Here is a 13,914-nt window from a genome sequence, read left to right on the forward strand (position 1 = left end):
CGTGCCCTGTGCCTCCCGGAGTTCCCCAAGCCCTCCTGGCCGGGTCGCTGCGAGGCTCCGCAGGGGAAAGACCAGCGGGGGATTTGCCCCCTCCTGTGTCACAGGAAAACCCCAGGAGCAGCCCCGACGCAGTGCCTTTCCCGGAAACCCCCCTCTCCAGGCGCGTTGCGGGAAGGCCCGGGGCTCCGCATGCAGACGACCCGCCTCCCCGGAGGAGGGTCGGAGACCCAGCTGAAAAGCATAACCGCCGGGGAGAGGCGGGCCCCGAGCTCGGAGAAGGAGATATCGGGAAATCCCGCCCCACACCCCTGTCTGAACCCTAGGCTTGGGATGCACTCCCAGCCTTTGGCCAAGGAAAGACACTCGAGGGTTGAGGATTAAGGACTCCTCTCACCTCAACCCCTAAGTTCCGGCGAGGGTCCACCCTGCGCCCCCCCGCCGGGCCCGCCTCCCCCCCGCCCCCCCCCGCACTCCGGGCCCCCGGTCCCCGGCCCGCGCGCCACTGCCCCTTTAAGAAGCCCAGGTAGGCCGGCCCGGCTGCTGGAGCCGCTCCTATGGCAACCCGCGAGCTGCGGCGGCTTCATGAATATTCCGGGGCGCGGGAGCCGGGCGCTGCCGGAGGGCGCTCCGGGGGAGGCGGCCGCTGATGTAAGCCCGGCGGGCCGCTGGGCTCCGCTCGGCTGCAGCGGGAGCCCCGGGACGGGCCGGCCGGGCTCGGCCAGAGGAAGCAAGGCGAGCTCGCGAGTGACTGGTCACAAAGCCCGGGCGGCGGGACAGACGGACAGCCCGCCTGCCCGCGGGACACACGCCCCAGAGGAGTGCTGGTCGTGCGCTCTGCGCTCCGGAGCGGTTTTCCGAGCGCCGCGGCCGCCGCGCTGCTTCAACCCGCGCCCATTGTTCCCCGCGGGGGCGGGGCGCCTGGAGCCGGGCCGCGCGCCGCGCCCCTGACCGCGGGAGGGAGGGAGGGAGCGAGAGAGAGCGGGGTCCCCGCGCCCAGCCCGGCCCGGGAGGAGGCGCAGCGCGGCGAGCCCCGGGACCCGGAGCCGGACTGGGAGCCTCCCAGCCGCACGCAACCTGCCCAGCATGGGCGCCTGAGGCGGCTCGGCGCCGGCGGCGAAGGACACGTCCCCGCGGGCTGACTGACCGGCGGGCGGACCTGCAGCGGGTCCGCGGCGCCGCACCCGCGCCCCTGCCCCCGGCCCCTGGAGCCATGGACAAGCTGCCGCCGTCCATGCGCAAGAGACTCTACAGCCTTCCGCAGCAGGTGGGGGCCAAGGCGTGGATCATGGACGAAGAAGAGGACGCCGAGGAGGAGGGGGCTGGGGGCCGCCAGGACCCCAGCCGCAGGAGCATCCGGCTGCGGCCGCTGCCTTCGCCCTCGCCCTCGGCGGCCGCGGGCGGCACGGAGCCCCGGGGTGCGGCCCTCGGGGCGGCAGACAGCGAGGGGTCGACCCGCGGCGCGGGCAAGTCTAGCACTAACGGCGACTGCAGGCGCTTCCGCGGGAGCCTGGCATCGCTGGGCAGCCGGGGCGGCGGCGGCGCCGGAGCGGGGGGCGGCAGCAGTCACGGGCACCTGCATGACTCCGCGGAGGAGCGGCGGCTCATCGCCGAGGGCGACGCGTCCCCCGGTGAGGACAGGACGCCCCCGGGCCTGGCGGCCGAGACCGAGCGCTCTGGCGCCTCGGCACAGCCCGCAGCCTCGCCGCCGCCGCCCCAGCAGCCGCCGCAGCCGGTCCCCGCCTCCTGCGAGCAGCCCTCGGTGGACACCGCGATCAAAGTGGAGGGAGGTGCGGCCGCCGGCGACCAGATCCTCCCTGAGGCCGAGGTGCGCCTGGGCCAGGCCGGCTTCATGCAGCGCCAGTTCGGGGCCATGCTCCAGCCCGGGGTCAACAAATTCTCCCTGAGGATGTTCGGCAGCCAGAAGGCGGTGGAGCGCGAGCAGGAGAGGGTTAAGTCGGCCGGGTTTTGGATTATCCACCCCTACAGCGACTTCAGGTAAGGGGGCCTGGCGATGATCCTGTGGGTTGCCTGAGCGGTTGCAGGCATGCTTCCTCTCTCTCGTCCCTGCCTCTCGGCTGGAGTTAACTTTCCTTCCTCGCGCTGGGAGCTTGGGGCGCCTCTCGGCTCTGAGACACCCCCAGACTTCCTCTTGTACCGCTCTGAGAACTTTCCTCTGTGCTCAGGCCTCCCAACCTCGTCCTGTCCGGGGCTGGGCCGCATTAGAGGCAAGCTGAAAAGGTGTTCTGAGCCTGGCCTAGCCCTGCCCGCAGCCAAGATGAGGCTTTACCACCTTAAGCCCCACATTCCACCTCCCTCTTCTGGGCTGCAGAGTCAGGGTGGACATTCTAAAGGCTGCTCCAGGTCTTTAAGCCTGCAGAGCAGGGCGCTGAAGAGAAACAGACCTTTCGGCAGCTGGGTCAGCTCCTTGGGCGCTGACCCCAGGCATTAATATCTGCCTTCTGGTGTCCTGGGAAGCTGCAGCTGGGGAGGGAGAGCTGAGCTCCTGGAGGATTGAAATCCAGGATAAAAGCCTTCTGCACCCACCTTAACCCTGGGCACAGCCCCTCAGGCCAAGTGGTGGGCCAGGAGCAGGCACCCTGGTCAGCTGGCATCTAGACTAGCAGGAGAGCATGACCTTGCTTGTAGTGGTCAGTGATGATGCCTGGTGTCCTGACTGATGAGCAGTCGCCCTGTGACCCTAAGCCCGTCCTGTGCCCCATCCTCACCCCAGCAGCCCAAGCTCCAGCAGCTGCTAGGTCTTTCATGGGTCAGTGGTGGGTCCCCAAACAAATGGTGTGACTACCAGTCAGGGAGAGGGACCCCACCCCCTCCTCATCACCCGAGTCAGATGCCACTGAAGAGCAGATACTACTCGGGGCCTGTGGGGGTATCTGTGCAAAAAGAGATATTGGTGATTGCCTCTGAAGTTGGGATCAGGGATGCCTCTACCCTAATCAAGATCTTGGGGTCCCTCAGTGCCTCTCTGGGCTTTCCTGATACACAGGATTGAAGTGAGGGTCTGAAAAATGTTTACGCTTTTGAGCTGGGTTTGATTGATCCTCTCTCTCTCTCTGGGCCCTGCCCCCTATTTAGCTCTCTTCCCTGCCTACCCTGCTTACCTGCCAATATAAATGAGCATTTTGCCAACCCAGAGCCCTCTTTGCAAACTTCAGGGAAGCTAGGTTTGTAATGAGAGCATAGCCGTTTTCCATCCAATGAGAGAGATTTCTGGTGCTGGGAATGACCAGTCAGGCAACACTCAAGGGCTTAAAATAGGTGGTGAACAGAGGGCCCCTACCTTTTCCTTTTTTGACAGATTGCTCTGCCTAACACTAATATCCAGGGTTCCCATTCCCAGAGGGCATGGGGGGGCGGCCAGAGGACAGACTAAACAGACAGCCACAGTCCTCAAGTTGTGTGAGCCGATGTGAGACCCTCTCATGAGGAACTGTGGCTGGTTCCTGTTGCCAAGTTCCAAAAGTGTGACCTCCCCTCTGGTCAGTACTAGGACCTGAGGATCCCAGCCTGAGCTAGGGAGGAGTGGGCAGGTGCTGTTGTCTCCTGCACCCCCTGGGGGTGCCCTGGGCTCCTCCTCTCTCTGAACTCCCTGGTTGTGATGGCAGGTAGGCCATGTCAATATCAACCTCCCTTCCTTCACTCAGCTCCCCTCTGGCTTTGTTGTCTGAAAGCCTCTGTTCAGGGTTCTCACCACCAACCTCATTGCCTGGGGTGGGAGCCTGCAAGAGGCCAATCCCAGGCATGCCTAGCTTCCGTCGACAACAGGCATTGATCAAGCACCTTCTGGGAACTGGCCCTTGCCCTCCCTGTTGCCCCTTACCGTGGATGGTGAAGGTCTGGGGCCTGGCTGATTGCATCTATGGGAACCTCTCCCGCCTTCCTGATCTTACTCTGCCTATCTTGGCCTGTCTATCTGCAGTCCCCTTGCTGCAGAATCTCCTGCTAACTGCAGGCCACCCGGGACATGGCAGAGGGGAGGGTGATAGGGATAGGGAGGTGTGGCTGCAGCAGGATTGATAAACGGGCAACAGAAAAAGGGTCAGGCTGGGCTTTGAATCTGGGTTTGTGCAACAAGCAACAGGAACTGGTAGCTGGAAGCATACACCTTCTGTGTGCAGCCTGATGCTGGGTGAGGTGTAAGAGAAGAAATCCAAGAAAGACTGTCTGTGTGTGGTGTGGAGGGGTTGTGGTCATGCCTCTAGGCCAAAACAGCTGGTCTCATCTTCACAAGGTCAAAGAGGCAAGGACTTGGCCAAGTCTCCTAAGCTTAGAAAACCCACCAACTCAACCCAGCCTCACCTCCCCGCCTCCCCCTCCCCCCAGCCAACCCAGCACCCTAAGGCTCAGTCCCTCAAGTTTCAGCCACTAGCCTTTGGCCTCTATGTGGAGCCAATCCCCACCGTCCAGCTCGGGCTTCGCAAAAGCTTCTGCAAGCATTGCTCAGGCTAGTTGAGGATTTATTCATCATTTTCATGGGCAGGAAGCATTGATCCAACAGAACTGGTTTAATAAAGAATCGCCAGTGGGCTTCCCTGGTGGCGCAGTGGTTGAGAGTCCGCCTGCCGATGCAGGGGACACGGGTTCGTGCCCCGGTCCGGGAGGATCCCACATGCCGCGGAGCGGCTGGGCCCGTGAGCCATGGCCGCTGAGCCTGCGCGTCCGGAGCCTGTGCTCCGCAACGGGAGAGGCCACAGCAGTGAGAGGCCCGCGTACCGCAAAAGAAAAAAAAAAAAAAAAAAGCATCGCCAGCAAACAATGATAGATTGAGTTTGCTGTTTGGAGTTCAGGGCTTGCTGTCACGGGTTGCTTCTGGCATCTCCTGTTCTTGGGAGGGGAAGGTTGGGTGGCCTTTCCAAGTGCTGGACTGGGCTACACTCTGAGGGACCCATGTTAACTCGGGCCACATATGTAATAGACTTTTCTTGGCTGCCTCTGTTTCTCCTCACCACCCCCTTGATGCACACACGCCATGCCCTAGGCTACCCCCATGGCTTCCTCCAGGCTCACGAGCATGTCTGGCCTCCCCTCCCCATCCACTACCCCATTTGCCTTTTGAACCTGTATTTAGGGTTTGGTAAGGGAAGGGGCCAGAACGTGCAGCCCCTCAGGATATTTGGTCCCCAGGCTCCTGCCCAAGGCTGGTTGGGCTCTTGGGTCCTGGGTGGGTCCTTGCATTCCACCTGAGGTATGTCCTAGAAGCCGAGCTTGGTGATGCGGAACCTGGAACAAATAAAAACTAGTAACTGTGTGATCTTGATTTTCCAAGAGGAGAGAAAGGAGTGGGGACCCCCAGTGAAGTATGTATCAGGTTTTTGTTCCCAGAAGCCTGGTCAGGCTTTCAAGCATCAGGCTCAGGGGTTTGTCCTGGGTATGTGACATCTAGGTGTCTGAGCAGGTATCTTGGGCTGTGGGTGGACATGGGGGCTGGCAGGGAAGTCCCTCTGTGGGATGTCAGCTCAGGGGCTATTCCTGTGCCCCAGACTCTGGCTTGGCCTTGAGAGTGGAAGCAGGCAGAAGCTTGACCCTGCTTATCCCTCTCCCCCTTCCCTTTCCTAGCCTGAGCCTTCTGAAGCTGTGAGAAAGGGAAGGAAACAGAGGGCCCTAGAGGGTCCTTTACTTGGGGACAGAAACAGCTGGGCTCCGAAATCATGGAAACTGGGCCAGTGGCTCGGTAGGTCCCAGGGTTGGCCTAAAACTAACTTCCTATGCTGGCCCATGGCCCCAGGCACTGCCATTGCCCACCTCCCATCACTCCCCAGCTCTGTCTGCTACGGGGCCCCGCTTGGGTTATGAGCCTTCTCTGAGCCTCGGTTTTCCCATCTAGAAAAATGGGAATCCTGTTGCCTATGGCCGTGTCAGACACAAGTTGTCCAACTGTGGTCACCTGGTGGCGGTGAGGTGCACTGTCAGAGACCAGTGATGCAGTCGTGAGCCACACTGCCCTGCCCTCACTGCTCCCTTCCCTTAGTTCTGAGCAGACCAGATGCGCTTCCGACCTTGGCTCAGGCCAGTGGTCCTGAATCTGCGTCAGAAAACTAATTGAGAACCTGCTGGAATATAGAGTCTCTATCCAGAAAGATACACGTATCCAGACACACTCAATATGACACTCAACTTCTGGCATCTGTGGAACTGCTAAGTTGAAAGCCATCTAGGTTGTGAACCCCACTCTGGGCTATCCCAGAAGAGAGTCCTGGCCTGGGAGGGGCAGGTGCTAGACTCCCAGAGCCTTCCCTGGGGCCCTGTAGTCTGAGGCTTGGGCTTCCCATTGCCTGCAGGATGGAAATGAAAACGGGGGCAGAGTTAGATGCTTGGAGAAGGAAAGGTGCTCTGCTGGGGGACTAGTCACTTTTCTGTTTCCTCAGTGCCACGCCCATCTCTTTCCCTTTCAACCATGGGAGGGGCTGTTCAGGTAGGTGGTGAGGAGGAAGAAGGCAGCAGCCGGCTCTGGGTCTGGGGGGTTCTGGGGCCTTCCTGGGGGCGTTGCCCGGGAATGTGTTTCTGCTATCAGTGTGAAAAGCCAGGCCAAAAAGGTGCTTCAAGCCCCTGTGGTGCTAGTGGAGGGGGAAGGGCGCCTTGGTGCAGAGAGGAATTCCAAGGTGAGCTGCCTGGGCGGTGCTGTCAGCTGGCACAGTGGGCAGCGGGATTCTCCAGTGATGAGGATGTGCTCAACCTGCTAAGACTGGAGCAGGTGAAGGATGTGCCGGAAGGCCGGCATCCGGCTCGGGGCCGAGGTGTTCCTGGGATGCCAGGTGCACAGAAACCCGATGGGGCCAGAGGGCCAGGACCCTTATATTGCCTGGGTGGAAAGGCCTGGGCTCCACGTTCTCCCCGTTGCAAGGCTTCAGTTCCTGGTCTGGACACTGCATGATGAGGCTGGGGGGCCTCTCCCCTGCCCAGCCCTGCTCCATTTGTTCCCCTAGCTGCTGTAAGCCATGAGGCTTTGGGCTGTCAAGTGGCCTGTCTTACACAGTGCTGGGCTGTCTGCCTTCCATGTGTCCTCCTCTCCCATGCTTTAGGGCCCCCGGGTCTTCTGGGATGCCCTCTCAGGCCACTGCAGCCACCATCGTCCATCTCTCCATCCCTGCCCATTGCATGGCATTAGGATGGAGCTCTGTGTTTGTTACAATGCAGTGTTTCTCACAGTATCATGTCATCCAGCTCCCCTGGGGATCTGTTAAAATACAGATTCTGACTCATTAGGTCAAGGGTGGGGTCTGAGATTCTGCATTCCTATAAGCGCCCAGGTGATGCTGCTGGTGCCCGGCCCAGAACCATGCTTGGAGTACTGAGGTTCAGACCATGTGTTCCACGCTTAGCCTGGGCTCCCTGACTGAATTCCTGGAGGCCAGAGACTCTGCCTTCTCCTCTCGGCCTCTAGCAAAAGCACGACAGGGTGAGTCCTGTGACCTGGGGTGAGCGGCTCTCAGCCACAGAGGTCGGCGCAAACTTGGGGGACTCGGCCTTCCTCCCTTCCCGCTATGCTGCTTGGTCCCTGCCGGTCCTGGATGCTGGCTGTTGTGGTGGGGTGAGCAGGAAGAGGCCAGGGGGCCAGAGGGCCCTCAGTCCATCCTGTCCCACTGCTTTCGCAGCTTCTCTCCATTCAAAGGGCCAGAGGGGTGGCCGGCTGGAGAAGTGGCAGGGAGCGCAGTGACTGCTGTGCTGCGCTGAGATTTCTGGGAAGGAACAGATGTTGTCAGTGAGAGAGTCCAGAGGGGCCGGGCAGGAGAGCTGGTGTGAGGGGGCTCTGACAGTGGCTGGCTGGGAGGAGGACAGAGGCATCCAGTGGGAGCAGCCACCTTAGCACCTTGAGGTTGTGGTGGGGAGGGGGAGGTGTCTGAATCTTAATGCCCCCTCCCCCAGCCCAGACTATGCCTAGCAGCCCCCCTGTGGGCTGGGCTTGCCTGTCACTTCTCTCTGCCCCTGCCCAGCCTGGAAGGCACCAGTCTACATACAGATGACAGGGCTGACAAGTGTCAAAGCAGCCTGAGTGGCCCTTGTGCCTGCCACACACTGGCCACCGTGGGGCAGTTCACCCAGAGCAGAAGGTCCAGCCCCAGTCCCCGGGGGGACTTGTCATGTAACTGAGGAGGCAGCCAGCTCCAGCACACACACACCTCTTGGCTCAAGGGCTCTCAAAAAGCTGCTGTTTCCAGTTGCTAATTAATAAAAGGGCTACAGAGGCCAGCCAGGCGGTCCTGCTTGGGCCCAGGGGATGTTGAAGAATCCACATTTCCCAGCCAGAGCGGGCTGTGGGGAGGGCAGGGGCACTGCCTTGGCTTCAGAGAGGATGTTCTCTGCCAGCCAGGCTTTACTGAGAAAGCATTGCCAGGGCCCTGGAAATCTGCGATCCCAGAGCCTAGGAGGCCACTCAGAGACACTCTCTATCATCAGCACCTGCCCAGAGGAGGGGTGGGAGGCGGCACAGAGAGGTGGTGATCTCCCCGTCACTGAGGGCGCTCAAGATGGGACAGCAGTACTTACACCAGAGGTTGCTAAGCAGCATCCTGTGGACCAAATGCAGTGCCCAGATGTGTTCTGTTTGGCCAGCTTAGTGTGTCATGACAAGTCTGAGGCAATGTTTAAAACGGAAAGGTGTAAGACAAAAATTTGGCTTTCTAGCTTCTCTTGAAAAATTGGAAACTCTGGCCCCACAGTGCCACCCGCAGCAGGGAGCTGGAGCACACTAGAGGCTTTAAACTGGCTCTTGCTCTCCAGTTGCCCACAGTCCCCACCTGTCCCTGTGGTCTCTGGCCATGCCACATCTGCACATTTAGCTGCCTGACCCCTTAGGCTTCTAAGTGATGAAACCGAACAGTGGCTCAAAGCAATAGAGACTAAAGCCAGGTGGACTCACAGATCAATAACCACCATTTATGAACCCTTACCATGTGCCAGACTGTTCTAGGAGCTTCTTATGTTTTGTTTATGCTTCATTGTGGCTCGAATAATAGGTTCTATTATCCCCAGTTTACAGATAAGGAAACTGAGGCTCTGATGGAAAAAAACAAACAAACAAAAAGATTTGCCCGAAATCCCACAGCTATGAAGCACCAGAACTGGAATTTGAACGTGTTTTCTAGGACTCAAAACTCATACTTGTCCTTTCTCTCTGTTCCTTCTTTCTTTTCTTTCTTTCTTTGTGTGTGTGTGTGTGTGTGTACGTGTGCGCGCGTGTGTGCGTGTGTGTGTGTGTTAGCTTTTAAAAGCTAAATTACCAAAGTAGTTCAAGAAAACATTCTCCTGAGAATGAAAGCATTGCAGATAATTCTGGACACATATTATCTGTGTGGAGGGGCTCAGCGGGCACGGGAAATTTAACAGGTCTCAGAATACCAGATCTGGACAGGGCTTGGCAAAGCTCCTGGCCTAAAGCCTTTATTTTATACATGGGGAGCAGAGCACCAGAGAGGGAAGGTGACTGGCCTAAGGGCGGAGAGTAAGTCCAAGTCAGAGATGAAACCAGAACCCAAGAGGGTCATGTAACATATGGCTCAAAGGTCTTAAGGCTCCACAGTCTACTCCACCCCCAGCCAGAGGGGTCCAGACATCTAGGTGTCTAGATGACAGAGAAGGCTTCTCCTGAATGGTCTCATCCGTGAAGCTTTGTCTTGTCTCCCCAGCCCCATGCCTGAATTTTGAAGTGTTAGGTATTTTCAGGGTCCCGTCTTAATTTAAGCTCATCAATGAGAAGGGAATCTTTCCATACCTGAAAATGCAGCATCTGGAGGCTGAGACATGCCTGTCCTAACCCCCAACTCTGGGGCTGCTGCTCCTGGGGATCCGGATCAGGATACTTGTCCACCTGCTCCCCCGACACCGCGGCGTGTCCTGGCTGCATGGAGAGCTTTGGGATTTTGGAGCCACATCTAGATGCCATTGACACACCTGTTCCTCGATAGGAGTGTTTGGGGTTTAAAGGGGAAGGGAACAAATAGTCAGTGGTATCTGTGTTCTCTCCACCAGAGAAGTAGGTGGTCATGTGGTCTGTTCATTACATCTATCAGAGAAGTAAGGAAGTGGAGTCAGTCTCTGGTTTAGGGCTCAGTGTGTGTCCAGGGCCGAGACTCAGTCTATGCTCAGGATCAGGGTTCAGCCTGGGACCGAGGTAAGGCCTTGGTCTGAGGTCAGGAACTGGAGCCCTTGAACAAAAGCTTTGAGCCAAGCCCAGTGCCTCCCTGAGGCACCAGGGCTGGAGGCAGGGTGGGCATGTTGCCCACTCCATCCTATGCCCCCCACCCAGGGAGCCCTCCCTTCCTTTAAGCTCCCTGAGCTCCTACACCTCTTAGCATCCCAGCCAGCTGCCTTTGGTCTTCTTGGGGAGGTAAAGTACAAATTGTAAATACACAGCAGTGCCACCGCTACCAACGCCAGAGCCACCAAATCTCACACGTGACCACTCCTGCCCTGCTCTGGTCTCTTATTGTTTGGGGCTGTGTCTGTCTTTCCAGCCAGGCGGCCAGCTCCTGGCTCCTGCAGAGCGGCACTCTGGGCTGGGCAGAGAGGTGTGCTGGCTTGGTAGAGGGACTCTCTACTCCCCATTGCTCCCCCAGCTCTGGGCTCCCACAAATTGCAGAGCAAGCAGTGGGGCCTCCAGTCTGCTCAACGCAGCTGTGGGGGCCTGGTGATTGGCTGCTGCTGATTTTGTGTCTGTCTAAGCATTTACCTGTGTGGGTGGATGTGTTAATGTCTGCACGAACGAGGATTTCAGAAATTAATACATAATATGGGGCTGGCTAATACACTATCTTCTGGGCTTGGGGAGGGGCAAGCCAAGGGAGGTCGTGCCCTCTGGGAGGCCAGACACTGCATTCCAAGACTGTTTTCACCCATTATGATGGGGTCACTCCCCACCTGGCAAAGAGGAGAGTAGGACTTCAGCTCCTCTTAGAGTCCCCCAGTCTGATTAGGGGGAGGGCGGACAGGAGGTAGACCAGTTTGGACTGATGGTCAGGGAAGGCTTCTGGAGGAAGCAGAGCTGAGCTAGATTTGAAGGAGAGAACCATTCTGCACACTTTCTTGGAGGCGAGTGTCTGGGAGCTTGAGCCGCCTGGCTTGGGTGGGTGTTGGCAGACACTGAGGATTGCTCAGATTGCTCAGAACCTGCCGTTTTGGACCTGCACTCCTTAAGCTTTGCCCTTGAGGACTCTGACCCCATGATGCTGCCTGAGTACGTGTGTGTGTGTGTGTGTGTGTGTGTTTGCATGTGTTTGTATGCATCTCTGGCCTCTCGCCCTGGGTCCTTGAAGCCCAGGGGAGCTCTCCCAAGCCCTGGGCCCAGCTGTACAACCTCTGAGAAGACTTCCTTCTTCTGCCATCCTAGGCCCAGAAGGCAGGTGTTACCACTGCAATAATGTCACTGAGTGTGTGGCCTGGAGCCCAGAAGTAATTACCCTGTGGTTCCCCATCGCAGGCTGGAGCAGCCCCTGTCAATGATTAAACCGAGTCCCTGACCACTTGATGCCAAACCCAGCCGTGGGCTTCTCCCACCTACAAATTGTCAGATATGATACGGGGCACTTATCCCCTTCCCCAGGGACAGGAAAAGACCCTCACCCTCAGGTCTCATCAGTGCCACTGGCAACTTTTAGGAGAAACTTGGTCCAGCGGGGGAGACTCTGCAGCTGTGGCCTGTCCTCATGCAACATCGGGGCTGGCCCAGCCTGGAGCCCTGGGCCTCTCATCCCAGCGTTCCCAGCTTGTAACTGTCCACCCCTCCCACGCTGAGTTTACCCTCCTGACCCTCATCCTGTTCTGCAGTGTGACCTCAGCAAAGTCCTTTCCTCTCTCAGTATCCAGCGTCAGGGCTCAGTCTGAGGCTGAGAAGGGAGCAAAGCTAGTTGGCCAAATAGGTATTGAACCTGTAATCCTGACCCCATTAGTACACATTGAGCCAGCAGGGCAGGGACAGCACCGCTGACAAGTAGAGCTGATGAGAATCTCCCTCCCTCATTCCTGAGACTCTGTCGAGACCCATCCAGCCGCGATCTTGGATTTACAGGGCCCCTGTGCTCCCAGAGTGGGTGTGGGATTCCTTACCTACTGGCCTCTTTCTGCAGGGTTTCTGCCAGCCCCTGTCTTGGGGCTCAGGGCGGGGGGCTCCCTAGCATGTTGTACACTTATGCTGTAACCCATGAACCCCTGTGGGAGTGGAGATCGGCTTTCTTTGTTCCCTGGGCAAAGGCCCGCACCCACTCCCTCCTCCCAGCCACCTCTTGTAGGGGGCCACTGTCCCCTCCTGGAAGCTCCAACCTGGCCTTGGAAGAGTTCAGATGTGAGGATCTGTGGAGACCACAGGTCACACTGGACAACTATGGTTGGAAGAGTCCAAGGGGAAGACCAGCAGGACCATCACCTTTGGAATTGGCAGGGTTAGGAAATGTGGCAAGCTGTCCATCCTGTCCCAGAGGCTCTGGGGAGTCATCCTCCTGCCATGTTGCGCTGAAGCTTCTGCTGACAGAGCTGAGGGAGCTGGCTGTGAGTAAGAGGCCAGTTGAAGACTTGGTTCTGCCCCATCCAGCTCTGTGGCCTGAGCTGAGCCCTCACCACCCTGGCCTTGCTTTCCTCATCTGAAAACGGGACCAGAGATTGGGTTTTAGCACGACCCCAAATCCGAAATTGGTGGCTGTAGAGTCACCTGGGAGCTTTATGCAATTATGGATGCCTGGGTCTCCGTGGGTGAGGCCCCAGGTGGGTATAAGTTTGGGGAGCACCCAGGTGATTCTGCTTCTGTCACTTTAGGAGCCAATGAGCTGGCACCCGTAGGGCCCCTTCTGCGCTAACAGTCTGCAGTTCTCTGACTGCACTGCATACATCATAGCCCTTCAGTGCTCCCCAGAGCCTGGGAGTGAAATACATCCAAGCCATTCATGATGGGCCCCTCCCCAGGGAGTCGTTCCCTTTTCTTTCTTGCAGGTTGTTAGCAAAGAGAACCATAAAACTCTGGGGCTGGAGGGACTCCAGGGAACACGCCCCTTGCTTAATGTCCTTGTCAGCCTGTGTTTTCCTGGAGGGAAGGTGGAGTCCTGTCCAGCTCATGTCCCCAGAGCCCAGGCACTCCCAGGAGACCCACAGTCTAACAAGAGGGCCACGTAGAGACCCTCCCAGAGTCAATATTTAGCCACCTTCTATGGGACAGCCCTCCCCTGGTGTCCTCATTAGCCCTGTGAGGCACCAGTGCTGCTTGGCCGTAGGGAGTTTTGCCCCAAATGCACCCCGTTTCCTCCTTCACAGGAGCACGCCCTTCCCGCAGGAGCAGGTGAGCTCTCCTACCTAATTTCCCCTGAGCTTGTGCTCACCTGCTACTCCACAGCAATATTCCATTTTGGCTTCATTCTCCTAAGTGGGGAGAGCTGTGTTTGAGCCTCTTTTGTTTCTTATAAGCCCAGGTGGAGAAGTTCTCCAATTGCTGGTCCCCTCCACAATTTTCCCCAATAGTCTTGTCAGCTGAGTGAAGCTCAGAGAGGTTAGGCCGCTAGCCAGAGGGAACACAGCATCCTGGCAATTCCGGGCGGCTGTAGAGCAGGTGACCTCTGCTGTATAGTTTGATATGTGTGTGTGTGTGTGTGTGTGTGTGTGTGTGCGTGTGCGCACGCGCGCGCACTCTTATGCTAGTGTGTCTCTGTGAGTGCACAGATTTAGGGTCTGCAGAGGAGGTCTAAGACCATGGGAGAATCAATGTGTTGACGTCTTGGTGTTCCTTATGGCCAGGCCTGTGCTCAGCTGTGCCATTGAGAAGGTGCAGTTAACGATCCTTTCCCTGAGGAGCTCTTCCTCCACAGCCTTCGTGGATCCGCATGTCCCCAGAAGAGTCCTGACTACTCAGTCTGGCATTCAAGATGGCCCCATCTTTTCTTCAGATCAGTATTGGGTTGGGGGAGGGGGTGTCTTGGTTTT

The 13,914-nt window shown here is 58.0% G+C and overlaps 1 protein-coding gene across 1 annotated transcript in view; it reads left to right on the forward strand.

The window, feature by feature from the left end:
* The first annotated feature begins 1,210 nt into the window (after positions 1-1,210).
* Positions 1,211-13,914, forward strand: part of HCN4 (hyperpolarization activated cyclic nucleotide gated potassium channel 4) — a 41,503-nt gene continuing 28,799 nt past the window's right edge. Inside the window, 1 exon segment of the mRNA XM_032623076.1 lies at positions 1,211-1,995. Within this exon segment, the coding sequence (XP_032478967.1) occupies positions 1,211-1,995 (785 nt within the window).

The sequence above is a fragment of the Phocoena sinus genome, chromosome 2, assembly GCF_008692025.1.
Source record: "Phocoena sinus isolate mPhoSin1 chromosome 2, mPhoSin1.pri, whole genome shotgun sequence".
Lineage (NCBI taxonomy): Eukaryota > Metazoa > Chordata > Mammalia > Artiodactyla > Phocoenidae > Phocoena > Phocoena sinus.